This window comes from Pollicipes pollicipes, unplaced genomic scaffold, assembly GCF_011947565.3.
Source record: "Pollicipes pollicipes isolate AB1234 unplaced genomic scaffold, Ppol_2.1 Scaffold_4881;HRSCAF=5763_pilon_pilon_pilon, whole genome shotgun sequence".
In the NCBI taxonomy this organism is placed as follows: Eukaryota; Metazoa; Arthropoda; class Thecostraca; order Pollicipedomorpha; family Pollicipedidae; genus Pollicipes; species Pollicipes pollicipes.
The window spans coordinates 43,348,761-43,374,458 of NW_023596576.1; the positions used below are offsets into that span (position 1 = coordinate 43,348,761).

The window sequence follows — 25,698 nt, forward strand, 5'->3', positions numbered from 1 at the left end:
ATGGGTGCCCCATCTGAACATGTGTTCAAAGGAAGTGTTCTTCATCTGTAAGGGTTAAGATTTGAAACAACCATGTTTTCTGAACAGACTTTTCAGTACTGTTCACAGTCCTGCCCTTCAGAAAACTTAAGCCGCTCTAGTTTCTGAGCAAACACCCACAACAATGAGCAAAGGTATATCAGGGAGATTATTCCAAGCCACCTAGAATTCATAACATCATAATAACATCATTCAAATCCTGCCCTTCATGCAGAGACCAACACATCAAATCTTGCCAAGACATGCAACAATAACATTATTGTTGAGGCATTGATATCTGTTGTAAGCACAATATCCCAATGTACCAAACATTAATTGGCTCTCAGTCAATGTTGACCCAAGCATGATGTTGTTAACAAGCCATGACACATTGATGAACATGTTTATTTAACAGAGTTGTACTGTCTAGGGCCATCTTTTCCATTTAAACAGCACACAATTAGTCCTTTGTGAGCTTGTTTCATCATGTCCAATGTTTGCTTCAATATTTTCAAATGTGAAACATTCCCTATGGTGGGCATTATAGGCTAACTCCATGACAACTAATGAACCTGTTAATGGTTTTTATCTCCAGCTCAACGAAGAGACAAACGAACGTTACCTTTCCGGGATGTTACACCGCCTAACACAGGGCGGCCAGGGGAGGTGGCCCAGCCTAACCAGAGCGGAACCAGGGTAAATCAACTTGTGGATGGCCCCAAACACATCGAAATCTTTGTAACAAAATACTTGATCAGCGCTTGCTGCAAGCACGCAGATGCTTACACCCGGCCATACGTTTGGGACGCCTACCCCGCTCTGTATTTGGGCAATTCACACGTGCATCGGAAACATTGGTTCTATTGTCGCAGTTGCGTTGTTTTTGTCGCCTATTTTATTGTACTGGGAATATTTGACCTTCAGGTAAACAGTTTTTTGCCAATTTATCACCATGCCCAATAATAATATATTTCAATCATAATGAATAGATGTTGTCTGAAAAAATGCCCCTTTAAAACAAATATATTTATCATGTTTACAGCAACACATTTTTTTTTACTTCTTGCGTACCATTTTCACCGAAGGTCGCCAAAGGTTACGTATCTAGCGCGTCGGTCTCTTTTCGCCGCCTTTCCTGTGCCGGCTTGGTTGGTGTCCGTCGAGGAACGCGTGAGAGGTGGGGGCTTGTGTGGACTGATATGGAATACATGGAATAAGTGTGTTTAGTCCATAGGTGTGAATACTTAGTTTTGCTCCTCGTCATGATTGCTAGCCGTCGACTTGCAGTGAACACACTGCTCGTGAGTGCGAGATGCGAGCGTGTGATTATTTCTTAATTGGATTTTGCCGACAGTCTGCATGCTAGGTTAGCAGGTACCCAGGTCCTAGTGTGCCAAAAATTAGGCACTGCACCGTCTTGTCAACCCAATACGCCTTTGTGATATTGATGCACTAAACCTTCTGTGCATGTGCTCTAAACCTTTCATGCATTTAGTGCACCACAGTTCATGTCAGGCCCAACTTGTGGAATTTTTTATGTGTGAAATATTAGCTTCCAATATGTTTTCCTGCAATTACTTTTGCAGCATCTCAGTTCCTTGGCTGAAATTGGCACAGCTTGGGCACAGAATTAAGGGGTCATATTTATGACAGATGTCACTGAAATAATTGTAGAGATTTCACTGTCAGGCTGGACATGTTTGGCATGGCATGTATTGTTTGCAGTCCAGCCCTGCTCAGAAACCTAATTAGTCATGGTCTTGATGAGTGTCATTGAGGTAAGTTTGTAATACAATAATAAATAAATACAAAAGACTGTGCATACATACCCTCCAAAACAAAGGGCGGTTACACACCGGGCTTTTACATGCTCCAAATTGGAGGGTGGCTACTCCCACCAGGCTCATACACCCTCAAAAAATATTTCAGATAGTTGTATGTGTCAGCATACACATTTTCAGTGTGGGAGGGAAGTAAGTGCAAACATGCAGAATCTCGTGAAAAGTCTCAACCCGCTGGCAACAGTCGGCTCAACACGTTATAGGCATGAGATGGTCACTAAACCCATCAACCCACTCCAAGTCAGTTCTTGTCTGTTCACAAATTTTCGGCCACCTGGCTGCGTTCTCAGTAGATGGATGGTTAGCATGGGTCTTCGCAGGTGGAAGGCCGCTGGTTCAAATCTTGATGACTGTCCTTGTTAAGTGGGTGGTGTCATGGCTTATCAGTGTGGCATGATGCCAACTTGCTTCACTCCTAAGCGGAATAGATTCTAACTTGGGCGTACCCAGGGCAGAAGCGTAGTTTCTACGTCAAGGAGAAGTGGGGGGGGGGGCGGGTGTCCACACTCAACAGAGACACTGAGGATCCCGTGAACATTGACTGTTCATCTAACTGAAGCCAGCACCTTGTATAAATATAGGCAGTCCTTTTTCATCTGGGAATTTTTGACTGTGAGTCAGAATCAGTTAGTGAAAAGTTAGTTCACACTTCCCTTCCTGGCAGTGCCTTAAACATCATCACATCCCATCCCAGGGTGTCTACCAGCTGCCATTCTGGGGACATGGAGGCGGGTTCACCTAATGGGCTCGTCTGGAGGCCCTCACAAATGTACATCCTACACTGGTGCCCTCCCTGGCGCGCAAAGCCCTCTGGCGGCTTCTGGCTGGGACATTTGACCCGGGATAGGCACAAGAGCCTTCATTGGCGCAACAACATCCTTAATAATCACAGGTGGTTCAGTTAATGACACAGTTACCCATGTTTGGCCAACGGGCCCTTGGCTAAAACGGGGTGAAGGCCGGCCAACACAGGGGCCCCTCATTGGCTCGGGGTGCACCGACCAACGTAAATCGCTGGTCCCGGCCTTGTCCTTGCTTGGGAAATGGGCTCCCAGGCCCAGGCTGGGGCCCAGTCAGTGCAGCTGGCCCTCTGGCTGGTATTTGAGGGTCCGACCCGCGCCATCTCAATGACCGTAAACCAGCCCTTCGGCCCTCCCATATCGGATTTACGGTGCTCCCATTTGAGGTTTCTTCGTGGTCACCTGAATGACACTTCAGGCTTAGGAATCAGTCACTTGTTCCCATGACAGTCCGGTATCAAGGGCAAACTGAGTTTGGGGAGGGGCAAAAAAGTGGAAAATAACAAAAGTATCCCCAAAACCCATGGCAACAAGCGAGTTTCTCCTCAAATTTGGTCTCCTTTCTTTGAGGGGCCCAAATAAGGGACGGAGGGGTTTCTCCAATGGCATAGAAAACTGCGCCACCATCCATCACTGAGGTCTGTAGTTTTTCTGTTCAGGCAGTGGTGATATGACTGCCACTTACATTTTCTTTTCAGAGTTGCAATGTGCCCATTACTTATGCCACCATTTAAATGTCATGAGATGAGGGCATCGATACTGATCACACTACCATTGAGGGACCCGAACGTCACCGGGATTAGAACCGAGCTCACTGGAGAGCCAGATACGCCAACCACGCGGGCATATAAGCCCTGTGCGTAACTGCCCTCTGATTTGGAGGGTGTACATGCACTGCCAATGCAAAACTTATCTAACCATCTCCTAACCTGTCTTAAAACTAACCTCGCATTTACCTGTCCATAGTCCTTGAATTTACCTTGTGCTAGAGTACACTGATACCTATGGCACCCTGGAAAATGTTTTGTTTGCCACATTGAGAGAGGTTTGAGTAATGATTGGGCTTCAGCTAATCTTTATTCGTGGTCAAAAACGGTTGGGCTTCAATGTAATGGTGTCAACAACTATTTTGATCTCTCCAATTCCTGTCAGGTTCTGACTGGGTCTTGTGAACATAAGTGAATGAATGTGCTGTGCATCAAAGTCATCATTTAAAGTCATCCCATCCAACCCCAGACATGTTTCTTGATCTCATAGCATTGCTAGTTGCTATTTTAAATTGTGTCAAACATAACAGCCTGAGAAGGACAAGCAAGCAATCAGCACCAAAAGACTGGTGGCTTTTAATGTGTTAATGTGTTTAAACAGTGGCATGGGGGATTGTGCATTATGAATGCTGACCTTGATGACCGCATGCTCGCTTATATCACATACTTGTAAACAAAATATTAGCAGCAGAGGATGCCAGTATCTGGACTAGAGATCTGGCATCACAATGAAATGGGAAGCATAGTATGAATGAGTACCTGGAGCCATTTTGACAACAAAACTCATGCTCAAATCTCCACATGAATGCAGGCTCACAACACATATTAATTTGTCATCTAAGGAGTTGTCGGACCAGGTCTATTATGTATAAACTTTGTGTTGCAAGTGTGGGAAACTCCTTAAGTTTACTCTTAGTCCAGCATGCTACAGTTGCCCTGAAATGTTTGGGTGAAAGACAGCAATCAGAAATCATTATTGTCTCTAAGCTTTTTGGTAGCTTCCTTTTCCCCTACACTCATCATGCTGCCGTGCTGTCAGATTGTCTTGAAAGTGGCATATGCTTTACAGTTTTGTAGGCTGTTTGATGCACAGTGGAATGCAAATCAGGCCTTCATTACATGACTGAGAATGCCTACCCCAGTGGCTCACCTGGTTAAAGCACTTGCCTTTCAGTTCACCCTCCTGTGGAGGGGTCACTTAAGTCATTTAATACACTTCTATTGCAGCTTCTGGCTGGGATGGCCTGCACCCAAAGGGCAGGCCATCATAGGGCAGGGCAGACTGTACAGCCTGTGACAAGTATTGCAGCATGTTAAGCTTTCATCTAAAATTCTGCCATTGACCTGTAAGCACGTGATCAAATGGAAGGAGAGCAGAAGGCAGGGTAAGTATATAATCTGCAGCGGATGAATGAGTCATTGATCTGGTGTTCTGACTGCCATGCTGTGTCTTCCCCAGCAGACTACCCATCCACAACACATCATGGGCAAGGATCCGCTGCGTGTCTGCGTGACTGGCGCGGCCGGCCAGATCGGCTACTCGCTGCTCTTCCAGCTGGCTGAGGGCAACGTCTTCGGCGCCGACCAGCCTCTGATCCTGCAGCTGCTCGACATCACGCCGTGCCTGCCGGCGCTGAACGGGGTCGTGATGGAGCTGCAGGACTGTGCTCTGCCGCTGATCCATGACGTTGTTGGCACTGCTGACCCTCTTGTAGCCTTCAAGGACATAGACGCCGCCTTCCTGGTGGGTGCCATGCCACGCCGTGAAGGCATGGAGCGCAAGGACCTGCTGGCTGCTAACGTCAAGATCTTCAAGGAGCAGGGCAATGCCCTGGACCAGGTGGCCAAGAAGTCGGTCAAGGTGCTGGTCGTCGGCAACCCGGCCAACACCAACGCGCTCATCTGCTCCAAGTACGCGCCTTCCATTCCGCGCGAGAACTTCTCGGCGATGACGCGGCTCGACCAGAATCGCTCTCAGGCGCAGATCGCCGCCAAGCTGGGCGTGCCCAACAGCGCCGTGCGCGGCTGCATCATCTGGGGCAACCACTCGTCGACGCAGTACCCGGACGTGGCGCACGCCGAGGCCGAGGTGGGCGGCCGCTGGGTCAAGGTGCCCGAGGCGGTGGGCGACGAGCAGTACCTGCGTGGCGAGTTCATCACCACCGTGCAGAAGCGCGGCGCCGCCATCATCGCCGCGCGCAAGCTCTCGTCGGCCATGTCGGCGGCCAAGGCGGCATGCGACCACATGCACGACTGGTTCGCCGGCACGCCGGCCGACCGCTTCGTCAGCATGGCCGTGTTCTCGGACGGCTCGTACAAGACGCCGGAGGGAGTCATGTACTCGTTCCCCGTCACCATCGCCGCCGGCCAGTGGAAGATCGTGCAGGGCCTGAGCATCGACGACTTCGCGCGCGAGAAGATGGACGCCACCGGCAAGGAGCTGGTCGAAGAGCGCGAGGAGGCGGTGGCCGCCTGCGCCTGAGGGCGCGGCCGGGCCCTCAGCGCCCTCTAGCCGCGCGGCCGGCCGGTCAGTCCGCTCGGGTGCGCGCGCGGCCCGCCGGGGGCCCGGCGACACTCGCCGTCAGCAGACGCGCGCCATCAGGTAGCTGCGGTGTGTTGGGTAGGCCGGCCGTGCCCGGCCGTCGGCGGCGTGCAGTTGGTCTGCCGTGGTACCAGCCTGCCACCGCGGCTTTACCCTGTGACGCGCGCCTACGGCGGCGGTCCCCGGAGTCATTTTTGTTTTGGTAGTGGGATATATGCTGTGGGTTCCAAGAGACGCTGCTAGTGCCAGGGTCGAATTTAGTTGACGAATTGACCAATCTGTAACCACGTCCGAACTGAGGTCGTCAAGCACATCGTTTCCTATTGCAACTGTTGTTCAGATCATGTCGGCCCTTGGTGGACCAGCAATACACGAATACAAGAATTCGTAATCTACGTTGGTGTTCCACTGCAAGCGCCATACAACGCCGAAGCCAACCTCTGAGCCCGAAAATCTTGTGTGTGTCGGTGCGGCACCTTTCCGGACACATGATACATATGGTGGGCTGTGGGTCGGACAAACATAGAAAGAAAGGCGGAGACCGGCCATCTTCGACGCCCTGGGCATGACGCCATATCCGCAGCATGATGTGCGAGGGAAGGACCCGATGCTGGGTCCCATCAGCACTCGGGTGGCGGCCGCAGCGCAACTGTCTAGGGAGCAGCTCGCTTTCCTCGACGGGGGTGTGCGCTCCTAAAGGGCACGCAAAGCTACAACTTGAAACATGTGTCGACCGCCGGCTAACTGCGCACAGGCGCCACGGACGGTCCGCCACATGTGGCGCGGCGTTTAACGGGCAGCGCGGGGACCAGCTGTTGGCATTCGGAGAGCCCTGTCATCTTACCTCATGTGAAGGGGATGGATTACGGAGGATCAATGCTGGGTGGAGAAATCCACTTGAAAGATATCCTGATCAGGGATGACTGGGAGATGCATGCGGCACGCTCGCGGTACGGTGCAGACTACAAAACATCGTGCACGGAGACCTACCCCCCGCGCTAAACCCTAACCCCGGCGAGACATACATACATACACACACATACACACACACACACACACACACACACACACATATATATATATATATATATATATATATATATATATATGTATATACAAATTCAGATGATGCAACGGACGAATATATATATATATATATATATATATATATATATATGAATTATGTCGGACGAATATATATAAATTCGGATAAATTCGGATGATGAAAATAGCCAATCTCCGGTGAATCAGCAGGGACTGGTTGAAGGACGTCATCAAGCAATTCTTTTAATTGCTGGATGTCGTCGTTTAACGGGTAACTCTCGGTATATTGTTGGTTATTCTCAAAATTCGAGGTCTGGCCAAAGAAGAGAGCTAGAGGTCTTCCTTGTTCATACAGATTAAAAACGGGCTCTGATATCCGTCGTCTCTTCAACTTTTGATAAGGTGTTGATTACAAACAATGCGTACTCTCACGCAGCAACTGCAATGTATTTCTGAAATTTTGCGCGACAGTTGACGGCTCGGAGAATACCCAAAGGCCGACACCAAGTCCGTGTCGTGGTTCCCCGCACAAAATGTCATTTATGAATCGCATGCCCTCATTCCAACTTAGCCACCGTGCAACCACAACGATGCATACAAAGCCATCTTCCAATGAAGTCATGTAAGAAGTTATAAATCAGTTGATACTCGACATCTTGCCATCCAACAGACATTTGCCAGACCTGATGGTCGCTTTCAGTGCTATGGCGTATGCCGCGGAATTGTCCATCGCGACATTCCCAGACGAAACACAACATACAGCCCACGATAAACGCATCATATCAGATGTCATCTGAGAGTGTGCAGCCTGAGGGGAACTCAGCTGCACTTTGATGTCACATACCTTGTCATTTACGCGGGTCTAAACACTTTCAGGCAACTTGGGACAGACTTGTGCTTGATAAGATCCAGGACCCGAATAGTCCGATGAAAGACATTAGGTTTAGGTGAGTCATGCCTTGAGTTAGAGCATTTCAAAACGCTTGAATCAAAATCAAGAACAAATCTATCCCTTTCCTCTGCTACGGCTCTGAGCTAAATCAAACGACAAATGACTTCTTAACTAATTTATCATAATGAGAAGTTACAATAATTGCAACGCCACACAACACCGGTCCCGGCACAAAAAACCCGATGTACAAGAGCAAGCTTATCAAGGATCCGCGCAGCAGCATTCAGGTCACACTGGCAGACACTGCCTTGGCGGATTTAAATACCCACCATATCGTCATTATATCGTGACCTCCACTAAACTGTCGCGGAACTACATGTTTTACACCACTGGCACAAGACAGACAGGCACAGCTCACAGTGCGCAGTTAGCGATGACTGACAAACGCATCTCGTTGGAAAACTACACAACCATTCCCTTATATTGCCCCATAACATGAATACTGGCACGTGCTGTTCCTCAGTGCAGAACTGGGAGCAAATGGGAGCGCTGAAATATCAGGCAACACCGCCACCCTATGACTCAATTTTTGTGCCGACTGAACTTGTGACTGATCTAACACAGCCACGTCCCATTGCACCAGTTGCATCAATAAGTAGTTAGGGCGGCGGTGCGTGGCTTGGCATCCCACCCGCCCACACGCAACCCATCCCTGTGGATTGCTAACGGCGACAATGGCACGTTGCTCTGTGCCGTATGTATACAGGAATAGAAATCATGGCTTTTTGGCAATTGTGTTGCAACACAATTCTTGGTAAACGAACCCTTTATGTTTGACATATAGCTCGTGCGCATATATTTCTAAAGTTCTTAAGTGATATCTATGACGCATAAGCTCCTTGTATACTCCTCACAAAGCAACGTATTTCCTTCACACCGAGGTGCTTGCCACGGTTAGATGGCTTATGGTACCGTGGCACTTTTACTCATTTTGATCCAAATCAATGTGATTCAATCCTTGGTCCTGTCCCCCTTTTTCGTGAAACACAGTCAGAATCGGTATCAACAAGCAACACAATGCCTTGACCGAGAACTGACCTATATCACTTCTAGCAAAGGCATTTTGATTTCAGACATAACTCAGCTCCCCAAAAGTTTCGGATCAGATTTGATTGCAATATCGTAAAGGTGAATCGGGGACCAGTCTGGACTCAAGAGCTGTTCTGTCCTGTTCTACTCTGTTCTCCATTCGACGTAAGTCCGGCGGTGCCATGCTGCTGTACCCTCGTTCAGCCGACGGCCCCGAACCTGCCGGACGACCCTCCCGGCCCGGCTCCGCTGCCGATCTTCACACCGCCTCTGCCGTGACCTCACGGTCCGCTGCAGCCCCCTGCGCTTCGGCCGCCCCCTCCGGCGCCTCTGCGCCGTCGTCATCGCTCTCCCCGTCGGCCGGTGCGTGCGCGGCGGAGGCCGGGGACTGCAGCTGGTGCAGCTGGTGCAGCTGGCCGCTGCGGCTTAGCTGGTGGCGCAGCACGGCCAGCAGCGCGGCCGGCACCAGCAGGCTGGCGGCGCCCAGCAGGAAGACGAGCCCGTGCAGGTGGCGCCGCGTGGCCGGGTACACGCTGTTGTAGACGAGCGAGCCGAACAGCGAGCACAGGCTCTCGATCACCATCACCATCGAGAAGATGCGGCCTGCACGCGACCGGCCAGCGTCAGACGGGGCCGCGCGCCGGGCATAACGCCAACACGGGCACGTGACAGTCGGTTCAATTCACGCCGGCACACCTGAAGATTTGATGAAGATTTAATGGAGATGAGCTTTAATTTTCTTTTGACCTGGATTAACCCTCGACCGCGTGTTGTAGTGCCGAGACCCTCCCCTCTCCTCCCTGGCACACACTGCGGGGCGCTAATCGGTAAATGTGGCCACAGCGAAGGCTCGTGAGTTGTCAGATGGTCAATATTGCATATTTTGTAACAGAAAACCGCATTGTCAACGAAACGCGCCACATCGGTCAACTAATTGAAGACGAATGCATGCGTCCGCACTAGGTTGCAAAAGCTTCCTGCACTGGAAGCAAATAAGGCGAGCAGTAGTCTAGTAACGCTGACCAGAGTATCGTCATTCACGGCATGATATTTACGGACACGCCGGTGACCTGATCGACTGACCCGATTGACCTGACCTGATCATCTGGCCTGATTAACTTGATCAACTGACCTGATTGATCTGATCAAGTGACCTGCTTGACTCGATCCACTGACCTGATTGACCTGATCCACTGACCTGACTGACCTGATGAGCCGACCTGATCTTATCTGACTAGCATGATCTGACATCACCTCAGTTTGACAACGAACCAAAGATAACTTGTGACCATTTGCCTGATGCAAAAAGGGACTACAAGGCACCTCACACAAGATTGTCCCTTTTCCTTCACACCAGTCCAAAGGTCCTCACGGCAAAAACTACGCCCGCTGAAGGATACGCTGCCACTTGCAAGCCTTCCTTGTTATTTGTGTGTTCAGTTATCTGTGATAGCTTGGGTCACATAAGTGTACTTGCTGAGAAAACCGCGTACCAAACAGATTAAATGTAACGATCGGCATTCGAATCTGTCCTATCTGGCCGTTACACCCGGAGCTACAATGGCAAGTGGTCCAACCCCATGCGATCACGTATAGTACAGCATTCCAAGTGGTGCCGGGTCGCGATACGTTCAACGGAAATTTGAATAGCATCACAGAACGAATGGACAGGTGATAACAGGCGAGAGGCGAATAACCATACCACAACCTCTGACGTGAGACTAAAGCGCATCGAACGCCACGCGCCGGCGCATAGCGACCCCGACTCGAAGTAATCACGAGCAGGACAGGCACGCTGCCAGGAGCCAACCCGCGGCCTCGTACCTTGCTCGTTGTCTTCCACCAGTTTGGAGAGCATGGAACGGATCGGCGGGATGCAGAACGTGTTGAGGATCATCACCAGCGGCGCTGAAGCCGAGGCGAACGGTTAACGGGCGCTCCACTGGGCACGTGGCGCTTAACAATGGCATACATATTGGGAATAACAAGTAACGCATAATCGTATGTGCGTTCATCTTAGCTGAGCATAGTACGTTTACGTTAAGAAAAAGGCAACACATAATGCTCAGCAACACAACGCATCCGAGATTGATTCGCTTCAGCAGAACACCTAACGGGCTATCTCACCACCACGCAACTCCAAAGACGGCATCTCCTCGCGCCAATGCGGCTTCAGAAGCCCACTGATAATCGGAGACCACGGAACCAACGATTCATGAACCCGCGGGGGCCCCTCGACGCGCTCTCCTGCAATACAGCTTCAGTCTACGGCGCAGCGATGTACCTATGAAGAGCATGGCCTTATTGACGGCGAACCCGAGCCAGATGAGGCCGAGGATCTTCGAGGTGAGGCCCAGTCCGGACAAGGCGGTGTCACTCAGCGGGAAGTAGCGCCGCGACAGGGGCATGCCGACTGAAATGCGCCCGCGGCACGCCGGGTCAGGTCACCACGGCACGGCACGGCACGGCACGGCCAGGCGGGGACGGATCGGCTGCAGCTCGGTCAGCTGCGCCGACCAGCGCGTCCAATAGGTGGTGGTGAAAAGCCCCAAATAAAATTGGCTTAGCTACCCGTTTGTGAATTAAACAAAGGGCCGACTTGCTGTTTCTCAGCATTTTGGCTGAAACTGACGTTATGTGTTCCTTGTAAAGTAGTCGATAACTGCCTTTCCAGCAAAGATAGGACCTGTTTCAGAAATCCCAGTCTATCAACTTTTTTTCAAATGTAGACCCAATGTTTAAGAAATGTTGCTTTAGATACATATTATATATATATATATATATATATATATATATATATATATATATATATTTAGCAAAAACAAAGAACGTTCACGCAATGTTTGCATTCTCCAGGTGCTGTTTATCTGGTTCACCTACTTGGCCTCGGAGGACGTATTCTCTATCTAAATTTTTAGCACTCTTGGTGCAGCAGGATGTCTTTTTTAAAGCAAGGAATGAGTACCCACTCTTGCATTGGTGAGGTGGGCCTTGTGTAATGTACCTCGTATTCATTCATTGCGTACGACAAACTTCTTCCATCAAAAGAGATTTCAGGTCTTAATACTACGTCTCACCACAGTCGTAGAAGTGATATGAATCCGGAACAGATGTTTCCCACATTTAAAAAAGGTTCAGGAATCATTTCATTTCTGCAGCCGTGGTCAGAGAGCCTCACGGCCAAAATGGCATTGTGATTTATAACAAAATGCATGCACAGGGCTAAATTATGAGTTGTATTATTGAAAAGACCATCTTACCGAAACACGCAAGATCCAGGGCAGTGCGCACGTAGCGACCGCAGGGGACAATTGCTCCCACCTTATACGATCTATTACATGCATTAGCATGCGCTTAAATGAATACTCACACGAAAAATGTATACACGTCAAACTAAGCTTCAAATTTTCATAAACTTAATACATGTAGCAATAAGGATATCATGGACGTGCCATATTGTTTTAAGCCATGTAACAATTTTGGTGCACCTGTGACCCAGTGAACTATGTTTCCAGTGACAAACTTCGAGTTGCACTCCCCCCGCCCCCCCCCCCCCCCCCGGCATCGCGAGATGCTACCTGCGCCCCGGGGACACCACACACTCTGAGCTTCAAAGAGATTTCCTGTTCCTGAACAGTTCTAGAAATTTCAATAAGGAAATGCCTCTCCTACTGGCGAAGTATTTTAAACCAGGTCAGCAGCCCTTGGAGGACGCAAAAAACTACCCGGGCTTTCTTATTAGTGCCAGAGATACGTTTGATAAGCAGTTGAGCTTTCAATGAAAACAGCACGGTGTAAGCTTTCCAAAAACCGGGCCCACCTTCGCTGAAAAGCAATTTCTAGACCACTTTAAAAGTGACATAAATCCGTTGTTTTCTTGCCGACATGCGGAAAACAGCCAAAATCGGCAGATTTTCAAATATACAAGTAGGTGACTGAATCAATTTTATTTAAGAAAAATTCTACGGTCGCTTTCGTCTTCGTAGAGAGCAAAAGAAAACACTCAGCTCCACGAAATCATGAATCACATTTTTTTATCACAACGTATTGTCCAGGAACAGACCTTTTTATATCTACACGCGCGCACGCACGTGCGCGCAATTAACAGTTTCAAGGGATTCGAAGAAAGATGTGCGGTGCAATAAATGCAAGAACACTTACTTAGAAGGGCAGCCGAGGAAATTCCATATTTATAAGCAAAATAGGCGAAGTACGTCGAGTCTTCCACAGCTAACGGTGCATCTCGGACGAACAAGTACGTGGCATGCATTTCCCCTGAGGACAAAACAAACACACGGACTCACAACTGACGCACACGGATGTCCAAGTCCCAAACCCAAAAAGCCAGCTGAAGCCAAAAGCGACGACCCGAAGCTCAAACCGATCTCGGCTGCTTCCCTGGGCTAAATACCATGTTACAACTCAGGTCAAAAATACCGTTCTGAAACATCGGCGCGATGTCCACGACTGTTGAGGAGGTCTTTGATTACGGCGAAAAAACTTAACCTGGACAAAAACGCCTCCAACCTGCGTCGACCGCCTGACTGCGGTGGGGAGACAGCATGGACGAAATGCAACGTTATCGGTACTGAAGGGCAGGGGGGGGGGGGGGCGGGGGGGGGGGGGGGGGCGGGGGGGGGGGGCAACTGGACCACCACATTATGGTTGCCGAGATCACGAAAAATGCATTACACAAACTTGACAACCCGACATCTAGGCAAGCCGCTCATACGCAAGGTGAGATGGTGATGCCGAACCGAACCCAAGACAAGATAACGACATGCCGAGGTAAGTTGATAGTTCTGATGTATAGGACGCGACGGGGCTCACTTCAAGACGGCAAATAAAAACGCGCCAAGCCGAAACAGCACATTGCCCCAGTCTGCGACCAGCCATAAACACGACCCAGTCTGGTCGACGCGTTTTGCTCGCAGTTTGCTTCCAGCAGCCCCTTGGCTAAGGCTTATGAAAACTGATAATTAATGCTAATCACTTTTCTATTGTGAAAATGAACGACACGGCAAGAGCCCAAGCCGCACTCCAGCTGTGACCAAAGGCACAAATGATTTGATTTGGACAAGCCCGTGGCCTTTTCTTTGAGATCCGAACGGCAGCACAAAAGCAGGGTGCCCGAAATGTGGCATGACATCTGATAGCGACATAGCTCCCGATACATCAGTGCGTAACGCCTCAGGCGCGCTGCGACACTCCCTGACGACTCGAGGCCCCACAAAGCACGCGCACGAAGGGACGAAGCCAAACGGACACCGCAAGCCCACCGTCACAAAGAAGGCCTGGGTTCAGACTGGAGGCGCCGGACGACGAGACGGCTGACGGGACGCGGCCCCGGCCCCCGGCGGCGGGCGGGCCGCGACCCGAACCCCTTCGCCACTCACTAATCAGCGTCAACGAGCCGACGGCGTACTTAAAGCTAAAGTAGGCATTGTACGCGCTGTCGGCGAGCTGGAGCGGCGCGTCCTTGATGTAGAGGTACGTGACGTCGTTCTCGCCTACGCCGCCGCCACACGCGTCAGTGCCGGGTCGGACCAGTGACCGGGGCGAGACGCGAACGCTCGACAACAGCAGCTCGGCATCCGTATTACGACGCAAAAAACAACCGCTCGATCCACGACCATCGGGTTTGCTGGGATGACAACCATCTCGTGCACGTGTTTCACTGTGTGGGATACAAACGGACGGGTGTTCTTTCGGATAATTACAAGCCTTAAAACAAGGTAACAACAGTGAGGCCAAACACACTACAGCGCACTAGCATTCCGACCAGCCTCTGATAGCTCTGACTGATGGTGACGCGCATTAACATTGCACCATCTGACCACGGCTGCAGCGCAGGCTGACCTGATGAGTTGAGCATGATGACAAAGCTGGACGCCAGCAGCATCAGGATGTAGCGCCTGCGACGGCCTTCGCGTGACCTCACGCTCGTCAGGATGGCGTCGAGAAGGTGCCGCAGACTGAACAGCTGCAAAACAGCAGACGTGCCAGATCGCAGCCCGCCTGCTGACCGACAGCAGACTCGTCGCATCGCGCCAGGTGTCGAATAACAAACACTGAGCTCACCCTTTCGGAGCCTGCCGACCGAACCAGATGGGACCAGTCTCTGCACCGGGTTATAAACGATACATGTACCCATCAGATGATCAGAGTACAACCGCGACCGATCAAGACATGCGACCAGCCGGCAGGTCTTTGACGGTTACGTCTGCACGTTCGATGCGCTGGAACTCCGTACAGCTCAGCGTTTGCTTCGAACGTGATGAACAGCTTCTGACATTATACATTTCAATTTCAAAACTGCTTAGCACCCAAACAGGAAAAATCGGATGCATGCTCCGCAATCCTGTCCAGTCGTGGGATAGGCCAAGCCTGAGACGGGGAGGAAAAAGGTTGATTGAAATGGTTGATTGAACAAATGCATATCAGAACCCCATCAGATAATTTCAAGCAATAAATGACACTAGCATCAGACTCATTCACGACACACGCAGTGTGACTGCTGACACAGTTCAGCCACCCAGTCCCCTGTCCAGCCGGCCTGCTCCCTGCCCAGTCCGTCTGCTCCCTGTCCTGTCCGTCTACTCCCTGTCCAGCCAGCCTGCTCCCTGTCCAGCCCGTTTGCTCACTGTCCTGTCCGTCTGCTCCCTGTCCAGCCCGCCTGCTCCCTCCCCTGTCCATCAGCTCCCTATCCAGCCCGCCTGCTACCTCTCCTGTCCGTCTGCCCCCTGTCCAGCCCGCCTGCTCCCTCTCCTGTCCGTCTGCTCGCTGTCCCGGCGTCTGTGCAGTGTCACGCAGCTTATCTGCGGTCCCCTGGCACACCTGTATCGGTTCGGACCCGTCCGCACGTTCACCGTCCTCACCTGGGTCAGCGTCTCGCACAGCGAATCGGCGGCGGGTGGCGGGCACGGTGGCGGCACCTCGCGCACCAGCAGCACCACGTACAGCACGATCGCCACGTTGATGATCAGCAGCGCGCAGAACGTCCAGGTGCGGCCGGCCTGTTCGAACACCAGCGAGCCGACGAACGGGCCGATGAAGCCCCCAAGCAGCGACATGGCCTCCAGGACGCCGACACGCGCCGTCCGCGCGCCCGTCGCCGTCACCGCCGACAGGTACGACATCACGACCAGGATCATGCCGGCGAAGCCGCCCAGCGCGCCTGCCGACGCCGAGCGGATCGGTCAACCCGGTCCGCTGCGCGCGCGCGCGCCACGCGGGAGCTGTGGGGGTGTCGTGGTCACCGGCCAGATCGGTCGGCTCGGTCCGCTGCGTGCGCGCGCGCCACGCGGGAGCTGTGGGGGTGTCGTGGTCACGAGGCAACGCGACTTGGACCGGGCGGCTGGCCAAGGGCTTGCTGTGAGGTCTAAAATGATGTTTACTCGCGTGCAATAGAGCCTCCCTCACTAACGTTCCCTTTTATGTAAACTAACTGTAGGGTCTGTTTCACATTGCTCCCTTTTCTACTCCAGGACTGAGGACACGCAATAAAAACTCAACAAACGTGCAACACGCCTAACACAAGAGCAATGAATGCATGCATGCATTTCGATGGCTTCTCTGCGTGATTGCCATTACATCCCACTACTGGCCTAAAAAGCCGGGGCTTCCTGGGAACGTCATGGCAGTGCAGGATCGTTGTGGGATTTCCTACATCTACTCAGCACAGAAGTTTACATACCTCATTCGTGTAGCTAACTCCTACGCCACTGCACATGAAAGAGCATTTCACTGCCAGCAATCCAGTCCTTTCTATCATCGCCGACAACACACAACGCAAATGCAAGCCTTCTACTGCTGCATTGGACGAGGCAGGGGCACCCAGACTGAAGGGGATGTTCCACATTTGAAGATATTGAAGCAAGCATCTGATATGATGGAATCAACTGACTTATAGCTATTGGTATATGCAAATGGAAAAGACCGTTCTAGACGAGATGATTTCTCTGTTTAGTTGATGTACTTGACAATGGGTCATCTCATTACAACATCATACCTTGCACAACATTCAATGAGAGCTAATCGACGGCCGGTTTGTTTGGAAACCGTGCTCACGAATGTCAGATATGAACGAATCGATCATGGTATTTTTCTCGGCTTTGAACGCCACATGGCCAACGGAATGACAGGATTTGAATGGCCTTATCATGGAACTGTGGATGCCTGTAGACCTCAAATAGTCCCCCGAAATAGTTTGCACATCTTCGCTAGCGTGTAACGCATAAACTAGAGCGGTTTAGGTCTTAATAAGGTCACGCACGTCAATTACACCGAATGATCTTCAAGATGGCTATTTCCGTCTAAAACCCGACACGAGCGTGGAGCACTCCTCTCAAGAGAAACGCCTCCTTTCTCCCCTACCCCTTCCACTCTCTGTCCACTTCGTCCTCTGACCTGCAACTCCGCTGGCCAGTATGACCAGGTCCACGGGCGCGGCCCGGTACGCCCGACATGACCATGAAGACGAGCGCCGATAAAATCTGGCCCAGCGGCGGCAGCAGCAGCGGCACCTTGCGGCCGAACACGTCACTCCAAGTACCGATGTAGATGCCGCTGATCACCGACGGCACTGCCAGTGCCACGTTGGACAAGAGCATCCAGTAAGAGGACTGGTCCTGGACCTCGTCCTCCTGAGGCTTGTGCTCGGCCAGGTCCAGGGTGTCGCACACGTACGAGCTGTACCTCTCTTGGCATACCTGCAGTCACCACACACGCGATGGGAGCGATCAGTGACACGACATAGTGTTGCACTACCAACAGCTCTTAATGACATACAACGATTTGTTTGCATTTAATGAGATGGTGCACACACAGAACTGTTTCCAAGCAACATCCGTAATGGCTGTCGAATGTCATCATGGCTGTTTCCTTGACGTTTGCCCACGGTTCCCTCTTTCCGCTGAAATGTCTGTCTTCAACATGCAACCTATACCACCCGTAATGCATTCAGTGTGTTACTTGAGGAGCAGTATCCATTCGGTGGTTTGCAGACGTAGCGTACCGCAAGCAACTTGACCTGATCATCTGATTGTGATGCTTATTGTCTCTGCGTACGCATGTCCTTTCAGCGTTCCTTTTACGCTAAAATGCTTGGGCTTTCAGACGTAACAAAACACAACAAAAACGATGACCACAAAATAGATGAATAACGGAATTTCTAAATAAAAGACGATTAACAAAAAGATAGAAGACAACGTAGCGCAGAACTCATGGACCGCTGTCGGTTTGGAGGACATGACAGTACCACAACAAACAGCTGACCCTTATCGGCATGTACGTCTCGTCGGCAGGTCGCACATACTGGAAGAGCGCCCATGTGCAAACAGATCCGAAGTGACCAAACATACTCGCATGCACGCGTTGTGTTCCGCGTAACCCGTCGTTTTTAACAAGATGCTGGCCTTGTTTATGTTTGATATGCCATGTTTATGCTAAATTTATGCTACGTTTATGCTAAACGTTTAAATGTACTTTCGGCGGCAATTAGGCATGCATGAAACGTTAAGAGTCGGAGTTTGTATGTTCCAATAACGACCTTCAACATACCAGGAGGTACTAGTCGGTGACATTGCAATAACGCCATTTAACTGATACCCCCTGGTACAACGAGTGTCGTTAGCTCAACATTCATAATGCCGAAAAACCATGAGCTGAAGACATTTCTTTCTTATACAAAATGCGTGAAGCCGGCATGCAAGTGACCGCACGACAGTCGATCCCAGTCCAGGACGGCGCCACATGCAGAGCTTCCGCCAGCCGCTCGAGCGCACGCTCACCTTGGCGTAGATGAGCGACTGTAGGGCCGTGTACTGCATGTACGAGCCGACCATGAAGAGGAAGAGCACGGGCTCCACGGTGACGGGCAGGAGTGCGCGGCGCGCCGCCCCCAGCCGCCCGGCGGCGGCGGCGGCGGGGGGAGCCATCAGCCGTCGTCGACCGCACCCGGCGGTGCGTGGGCGATCTCCCCGCACGCCGCCGTCCGGCTCGGCAGCTATCGCCCTGGGAACACGGCCGGTGCGCGGTCACACAGACCGATCTCACCCAGCCTTGGGCCAGCTACACAGACAGCGCTGGCATACTGCCAGCATATGGGTATATGGGGCCACAGTTTAACAGTTGCATGTTCACTTGCGTCGAAACTTGTCGTTAGTCGCCGCAGAACACTTCAGATTTCCTGCCATCAGTGAACAGCGCAGTGTTTGCATCACTCTTCATCTCATCGGTTTGAAAATGGTTGGTTCCTCCAGGGATTGTTTCACACGTGTTAATCTACTTCTGAAGCAACAGCCATCAGTGTAAAGATGACTGTAGGGTCTAGTTTCCCACAACACACGGCGGAGAGTGACAGCTGCTTTATTTCACACCTGATATATATCAGCAGCAGATTGATGGTGCCAGCGGACCTCTGTTTAGTGTGACTGGAAGGCGTTATCACGCCCAGAACAGGCATAGATGATGCATCAAAGAAGGATGTAGCATTGAATGCTCCTACTATCCTTGCAACTAGTGCTAGTTGCACGCTAGCATTTTGAGCATCACCACTGATCTACCATGGCACCCAACAACAGCTCTTTGTTGGATCAATCTCAGAGCCCCATCAACAAATGCAGTACATGTGATGCGTAGGTTTGTCTCATCCCTCTTATCTTTATTCTATGGCACATCTTTACCAGACTTTACCATCAACATTTGGTTGATGCCAAATTGGCACAGTACCAGTTTCTATAAAAGCAACAAAACATGGTTTTCCTGTAGAAGCAGCACACAATTTTATGGCTGAACATTATCGCCATTGTTTCTCATGTATATTGATTCGCTAGCAATGTTAGCAAACATTTTGGAATGATTCCCAGCAGGCATCCTGCGTCTCCTATATTGTTCTCAATGACTTCGCATCTTGAAACCAAATTGTTAACCCTGCACTTATAGATATAATATAGGTATAATTATGACCATGGTGACGGTTCATTGCAATCCCCCCTGTCAGTAACACTGCACAGTTGTCATCTTTTGTATCACCTGTTGTCATACCAAGTAGGGGCAACACAATTCCTGCAAAACCTGCCTGCCCTGCATTCAGTGAGCTGTTACACATTCCTGCTCATCAGAAATAAGAGAAGATTCATAACTTGGACTTCTTTGATCACATGAAGACAGGTTAACTAAATCAGCAACCAAGGAGGCATCAAACACATGAGTAAACCTTGTTTTTAATAGCATAATGGACAAATTGAATGACTTATTCAAAAAATGACCAGAAATGCTTACGTTCTGGCACATTATTTCTACATTTCTTATATTGTCCTTGTGCAACATATTCAAAACTGGTGGGTTGCTTCCTTACCTTACCTTAACTTACGGTAATCGGGGAATTACAAAACGTCACTAGGCCTCTCGGTCCCGGTCTCGTCAGGCTTCCGGTCCGGTAACCAAACAGTCCCAAATTATGGGTAGATTCAGCGTGGAATGTCATGAATAATGTCCGCCCAATGCATATCAAGCCTAGACTTGAACTGTTCAATTGTGGTTGACGACACGACCGGGTGTGAAAGAGCACTCCATTCGTTGATGACCCGTGTGCTGAACGAGTTACGACAGACGAGAGTCCTAGCTCGAAGTTTTCTTAGTTTCCATTAGTGTCCTCTCGTCACCTCCGAGTTGGTCTTGTCAGAAACTCCTCTTCCGACAGCGACATACCTCCGTGAAACAGCTCGTACACTGTTGTCATGTCTCCCCTGCGACGACGGTAGTACAGGGAGGGCAACTGGAGGAGTCTGAACCTCTCAGGGTATGGCTGGTGCCTCACTTCATAGACAAGACGGGTAGCTCGTCGCTGAACCCATCCAGCCGCTTGTGGTCCAGTTTGCCGAACGGGCCCCAGATGACGTTGCCATACTCCAAGTAGGGACGTACGAAGATCTTAAAGGGCAATGGTAACGTGTGAGCATCGATGTTGGCAAAATACCGCCTCACGACCGCCAGCGTCAGGTTAGCCTTGGAGATCGCATCCACCGTCTCCACGTGGGACTTAAGCCTATAATCCACAAAGATCCCGAGGTCCTTCTCGGTGGACTCGATCGCAACTTCGGCGCCATCCAAGAGGAAGGTCAGCCTCGGGTTGCAGTTCCCGATGTGCATTATTTTGCACTAAAGGGAAGCAGTCACTCCTCTGACCACTTGGCAAGGGCGTCCAGGTCAACCTGAAGAGGTGTGTCAGTCCCGGGCCTCGGGACACGGCAGCAGACCTTGGTGTCATCCACAGCTATCTTGACCACGCTTCGCGCTAGTTCTGGCAGATCGTTCACGAAGATTATGAATAGCGTTGGTCCAAACACTGATCTTTGTGGGATGCCACTGACGACGTCGATCCAGTCCGACTTCGAGCCCTGGACCCGCACTGACTGGACACGCACTGACCGACTTCGAGCCCTGGATCCTGGACCCACGCACTCCCTGCATCCGGTGAGTAAGGGAAGCCCTGATCCGGCGGAGAAAATTACCTCTCACACCGTCAGCATGAAGCTTGGAGAGCAGACAATTATGAGGCACAGAATCGAAGGCTTTGGTTAATTCCAGGCACGCCACTTCCACCGGCTCTCCATCCTCTACTGCGGCGCCCCAATCTGTCATGACTTCTAATAGCTGGGTGATACAGGACTGCTTTGGGAGAAATTCATGCTAGGCTGCATGAAGAAGCCCCGACCCCGAGAAGTCATTAAGTAGGGTATCACGAACGAAAGATTCGAGTATCTTGGAGGGAATGGCAATAAGACCGACTGGGCTCGCTGGGGACTGCCGGTTACCTTTCTTAAAGGTCAGGACTACCTCGCCGAGCTTCCACTCCTGGGGGAGCCTTCCGGATGCCAACATTTTTCGGAAAAGCGTGCAAAAGGGTACTGCCAGGACGTCTGCGGACTCACGAAGAAGCCTTGGGTGGACATCGTCTGGCCCAGGGGCGCTCGAGGTCTTCAGAGCAACCAATTTATTTGCCACTGCCTGGGTAGAGATGTCCACGTCACCCATAAATGGTCCAGTAAAGATGCAAGGCAACATAGATGTAGCACTAGTCCACTCGTCCGTAAAAAACGTGCGAATAATTTATGGAGGACATTGGCCTTTCCTTCATTGCAACTGGTCAACATTCCAGCATAGTCAAGAAGATCTTCTACCCTGCATTTTGTGTGCAGTCTTGAGTTGGCATACCTTCAGAAGGCTTTTGGGTTTCTTTTGGGGTCTGCTACTAATTTCATCCCATGCTCTTTCTGAAGGTTTCCAGTCAACTTCCCAAGGCCATTGTGGCACCCCACAACCACAGTCTTTCCTTAGTCTTCTTTAGCTGCATGACCCTTGGGTTCATGTACCAGTTCTTCTCAGGTTTAGTCCTCTTGATGGAGCAAACCTCAGTAGTCCTGGTGATTCTCTCCTTGCAGAACTTGTAAGCATCCTTGAGGCTCAGGTTCTCCATCAGGGACCAGTCCATTAACCTGAGGGTGTCTGCCAGATGCTCATAATTTGTGTCTGTTAGCTGGCTGGGATGAGCAGTTTGCAGCCCAGAGAAGCAGACCAAAAAGCACCTGATAGCCATATGGGCACTGTTACTCAGGCCAATGAAGTATGCAATTTGATTCACCATCCTCTCTTCATTTGTGAAAATGAGGTCCAGAATGCTTAGACCTTCACCCACCTGGTAGCATCGTGACTGCTGGACATGCTGGAACAAAAAAACAAAACAGCCCTGGATGGTACCTTTCAGTGGTTGCCTCTTTGGAACTGATGAATGCTCTGTTCCCCAGCCAATCTGAGGCAAGTTAATGTTGCCTACAACCATCAAGTGAGAAAACTGAGCTCTACATGCTCTATGAACAAGGTCTTCCAATGGGCACACACTATCTTGGATATTGCCTAATGGACTTTTGTATATGCAACCAAGTATCAAGGCATCCTTCCCACTCAAGGCCATCTTCAGCTGCTTGTCCCTTTCAACTGCTTAGAACATGGTAGAATGACCAAGTATAGTAGACTTATGCTGCAAATGCAACATAACAAAATTGAAGCCATTGCTCTACACCCAAAATGTACTGATAAAGATAGAGGTTTAACATTATTCACAACTTATTGGAAAGCATTGGGAATAATGCCAGAATTACCCAGTCTGCAACATGAAACATATTTTAACAAGATTTCATTTGGGCAAGACTGAAGCAAGGAATGATAATGGTGGTGGGTTGGAAAAACTTGAGGGTAAAATTTTTTAACTGGGGCAACTCATCTAATGTTTTTTTGGGACATTTAATGGAAACTTGGGGTTGGTACTGTGCTGGGGCACAGGCTTGGTAGAACCATTAAGCACAATGCTTCATATTATGGAGACATGGGATCTTGTACCAAATGGCCCATAACTGATGATTAGCGCCCCTGGGTATTAAGTCAGCTCGAAAAACTACTACTTGTATAGCTTGGCAAGTAGCTCGATCAACTTCTTATCTCGCCAATTAGTTCCACAAACTGTGCTGGTCATCTCACCTGCCCAGAACCGGGTCTCCGCCAACAGGTCCAACGGGCTGTATTTCTGTAGTTCTCCGATTTCGAGTATTTCTATTATCTGTCACAGGTTCGAGCCCCGCGGGCTCCAGCCAGAATCATGCTCTTTACACATAATGCGATTTCATGCAGCCAGGACTCGGAAATGTCACTTACGCGGCACAAATGCAGCAGAAATTTTCACTCGAACACTCCTAATTTACGGCCTTCTCAGACATTGTCTGGAATTCTAGTGAAACGGGGCTCCATTTGAAGTTTCATCGTGCCTAATGCAAAACCACACTTTTCCAGTACAACTGACAATTTACCACTAGATTTGTTTAGCACGCTGGCTTAGCAAAGCAGGCAATGGTTTGGCGCCGTCAATGCCTTACACCGTTCCATGCCGTACAGGGGTCGCTGCCTGGGTGGCCTTCTCGGTATGCGAAACTAGTTACCTGGTTGTATTCAAGCTCATATCACTTTTAATTACTGTTTACTCTATATCATAGTTTATTAAGATCATCATAACGCTAAAAATGCGGCGGATAACTAGATTAGGCATTGCTGTGTCTCCATGCCTGAGTTATCACTTTGAGTGTCTTCGTAACATTGCTTTGAACGAAGCGCACGACCGGTAATTGGCTGTTAGAACTGCATAACGCAGTGTGTTCGGTAAATACGTTGAGTACCACTTGCGTAACAGTGCTTACACCGTTAACATTTTCAACGAAAGCCATGATTTTTCTAAAACTGCTTCTCTTTTCCATTCATATGAAGCATTTAGTGTTATCTACCTCGCTCTCCACACGGGTTCGCACGCACAATCATACAACATTGCACGCCAGCGCATAATCAGGTCGTCATATCCATAGCAGCTCTTCTCCCATGCTTTCAGGCCATGACACACTATTTCGCCAGGAAGCCAAAACGCCATCTGCGCCTGGAGTGGCAAAGTCGCCGACCCTCCCGTGGATGAACATATTACGGCACTCCCGCTCGAGATTCTCATTCACCCTTTCATCCTACCTCCAGTTTTATCCTGCATCCTCGTGATGGTCTGGTCGTGGTCTGGTCTGGTCTGATCGTGATCGTCTGGGCCAGGCTGTATGCGAGAGCTTATAATTGGATCGAAGTGCCCCCCAGATGGATGCTGCCACCCGAACGCCAAGCGCACGCCTCGCGGATCAGTCCCCAGGTGCGTGTTGAGGGATTATCGTGTGGCGGCACACGACAAATACGTATAAGCACGCACGAAGAATGTGTATGCATTTAATGCCGCTGATATACCGCTATCAGCTTCCAGTACACAGTTGCCCGATTCCGGCATTCGTTTTATTCCGTAGACTCTTCGCCAAACCTCTCGCGACGTTCGCTTCCCGGCCGCAGCAGTGATTTGCAATAACATGGCATCTTAGTCAAACACAATTTGTATTGTGCAACGGATTTGCAGCTTACATACTTTGGCCCGTGATTTAATTTCAGCAGAAATGTCGACAGGGATGTCATTTGCTCAGAGGAAAACATAACGTCTTTGTTCAAATAATCCTTTCTGTATCATCTGTATCGGTCGAAACCGCAACAGCGTATCTCTCAGTACATGCAGGGCCGACCGCAGCGGTCTTTTGCAAAGGCACGACGATACTTTGTAAATGCCATGTAAATGGCTCTTCGAACCACAAGACCTTTTTTTTCGTTCAAGTCATCCCTTTACAGCGCACTACAAAGGGTGGCCGTTCGACCAGCAGCGTAATGCCCAGAATACGACGGCCCGTGAAATACGCCTATAATCCGCATGAAAAGCGAGAATGTAAGTATTTTACTTAGCTAGTAGGACTATTAACTGTAAATAGAATGTTTATGTCCGAGTCTGGTTTCGATTTTATTCGACCGACATTTCCACAGCATCTCAATGAAGGCTGGCGACCAGACGCAACGGCGATTTGCTAAGTTGCAGCATAGAATTCATCACACTGTTATCAGGGATAGGTCTCTGCTGGTAGTTTTCTCGAAGTAGTTACTTGATCCCTTCTATTATTACGCTCGGCGGGTGCCATCACGTTTGCACAATGCTATTGTCGGAGGACTATCGGACGGCAAGGAACATCAACAATCGGGCCATAATTACCCTTTTTGTTGAAATCACCATTTACGGCGTATGTAACGTGTA

General features: G+C 50.2%; 2 protein-coding genes across 3 annotated transcripts; one reads left to right on the plus strand and one right to left on the minus strand.

Annotated features, from left to right (window-relative positions):
- The first annotated feature begins 1,106 nt into the window (after nt 1–1,106).
- On the plus strand, nt 1,107–6,363 carry LOC119099970 (malate dehydrogenase, cytoplasmic). 2 transcript variants are annotated; one of them, XM_037223086.1, is made up of 2 exons: nt 1,107–1,195; nt 4,886–6,363. In XM_037223086.1, the coding sequence occupies exon 2, from the start codon at nt 4,910–4,912 to the stop codon at nt 5,906–5,908; it is 999 nt and encodes a 332-aa protein (XP_037078981.1). In that variant the 5' UTR covers nt 1,107–1,195; nt 4,886–4,909; the 3' UTR covers nt 5,909–6,363. The 2 variants fall into 2 exon arrangements, with proteins under 2 accessions (XP_037078981.1, XP_037078982.1); XM_037223087.1 differs by having other exon boundaries at nt 1,124–1,195; nt 4,889–6,363.
- Nucleotides 6,364–8,423: 2,060 nt separating this feature from the next.
- LOC119100431 (proton-coupled folate transporter) lies at nt 8,424–23,577 on the minus strand. The gene is made up of 11 exons (XM_037223525.1): nt 23,532–23,577; nt 18,785–19,007; nt 17,474–17,704; nt 17,403–17,442; nt 15,872–16,170; nt 14,853–14,976; nt 13,155–13,268; nt 11,278–11,406; nt 10,818–10,901; nt 9,453–9,596; nt 8,424–8,434 (listed from the first exon to the last, which is right to left on the minus strand). Exons 2-11 carry the CDS (start codon nt 18,929–18,931, stop codon nt 8,424–8,426), a joined length of 1,323 nt encoding a protein of 440 aa, XP_037079420.1. The 5' UTR covers nt 18,932–19,007; nt 23,532–23,577.
- Nucleotides 23,578–25,698: the final 2,121 nt, after the last annotated feature.

What these genes read in the sequence shown, in the direction of transcription:
- LOC119099970 (XM_037223086.1), top strand. Translation starts at nt 4,910, where the DNA reads ATGGGCAAGGATCCGCTGCGTGTCTGCGTGACTGGCGCGGCCGGCCAG.
- LOC119100431 (XM_037223525.1), bottom strand. Translation starts at nt 18,931, where the DNA reads ATGGCTCCCCCCGCCGCCGCCGCCGCCGGGCGGCTGGGGGCGGCGCGC. An exon ending in TGTGCGAGACGCTGACCCAG is followed by an intron (nt 14,977 to 15,871) that starts GTGAGGACGGTG and finishes GCTGTTTTGCAG; the next exon opens with CTGTTCAGTCTGCGGCACCT. An exon ending in GGTGGAAGACAACGAGCAAG is followed by an intron (nt 9,597 to 10,817) that starts GTACGAGGCCGC and finishes GGTCGCGTGCAG; the next exon opens with GCCGCATCTTCTCGATGGTG.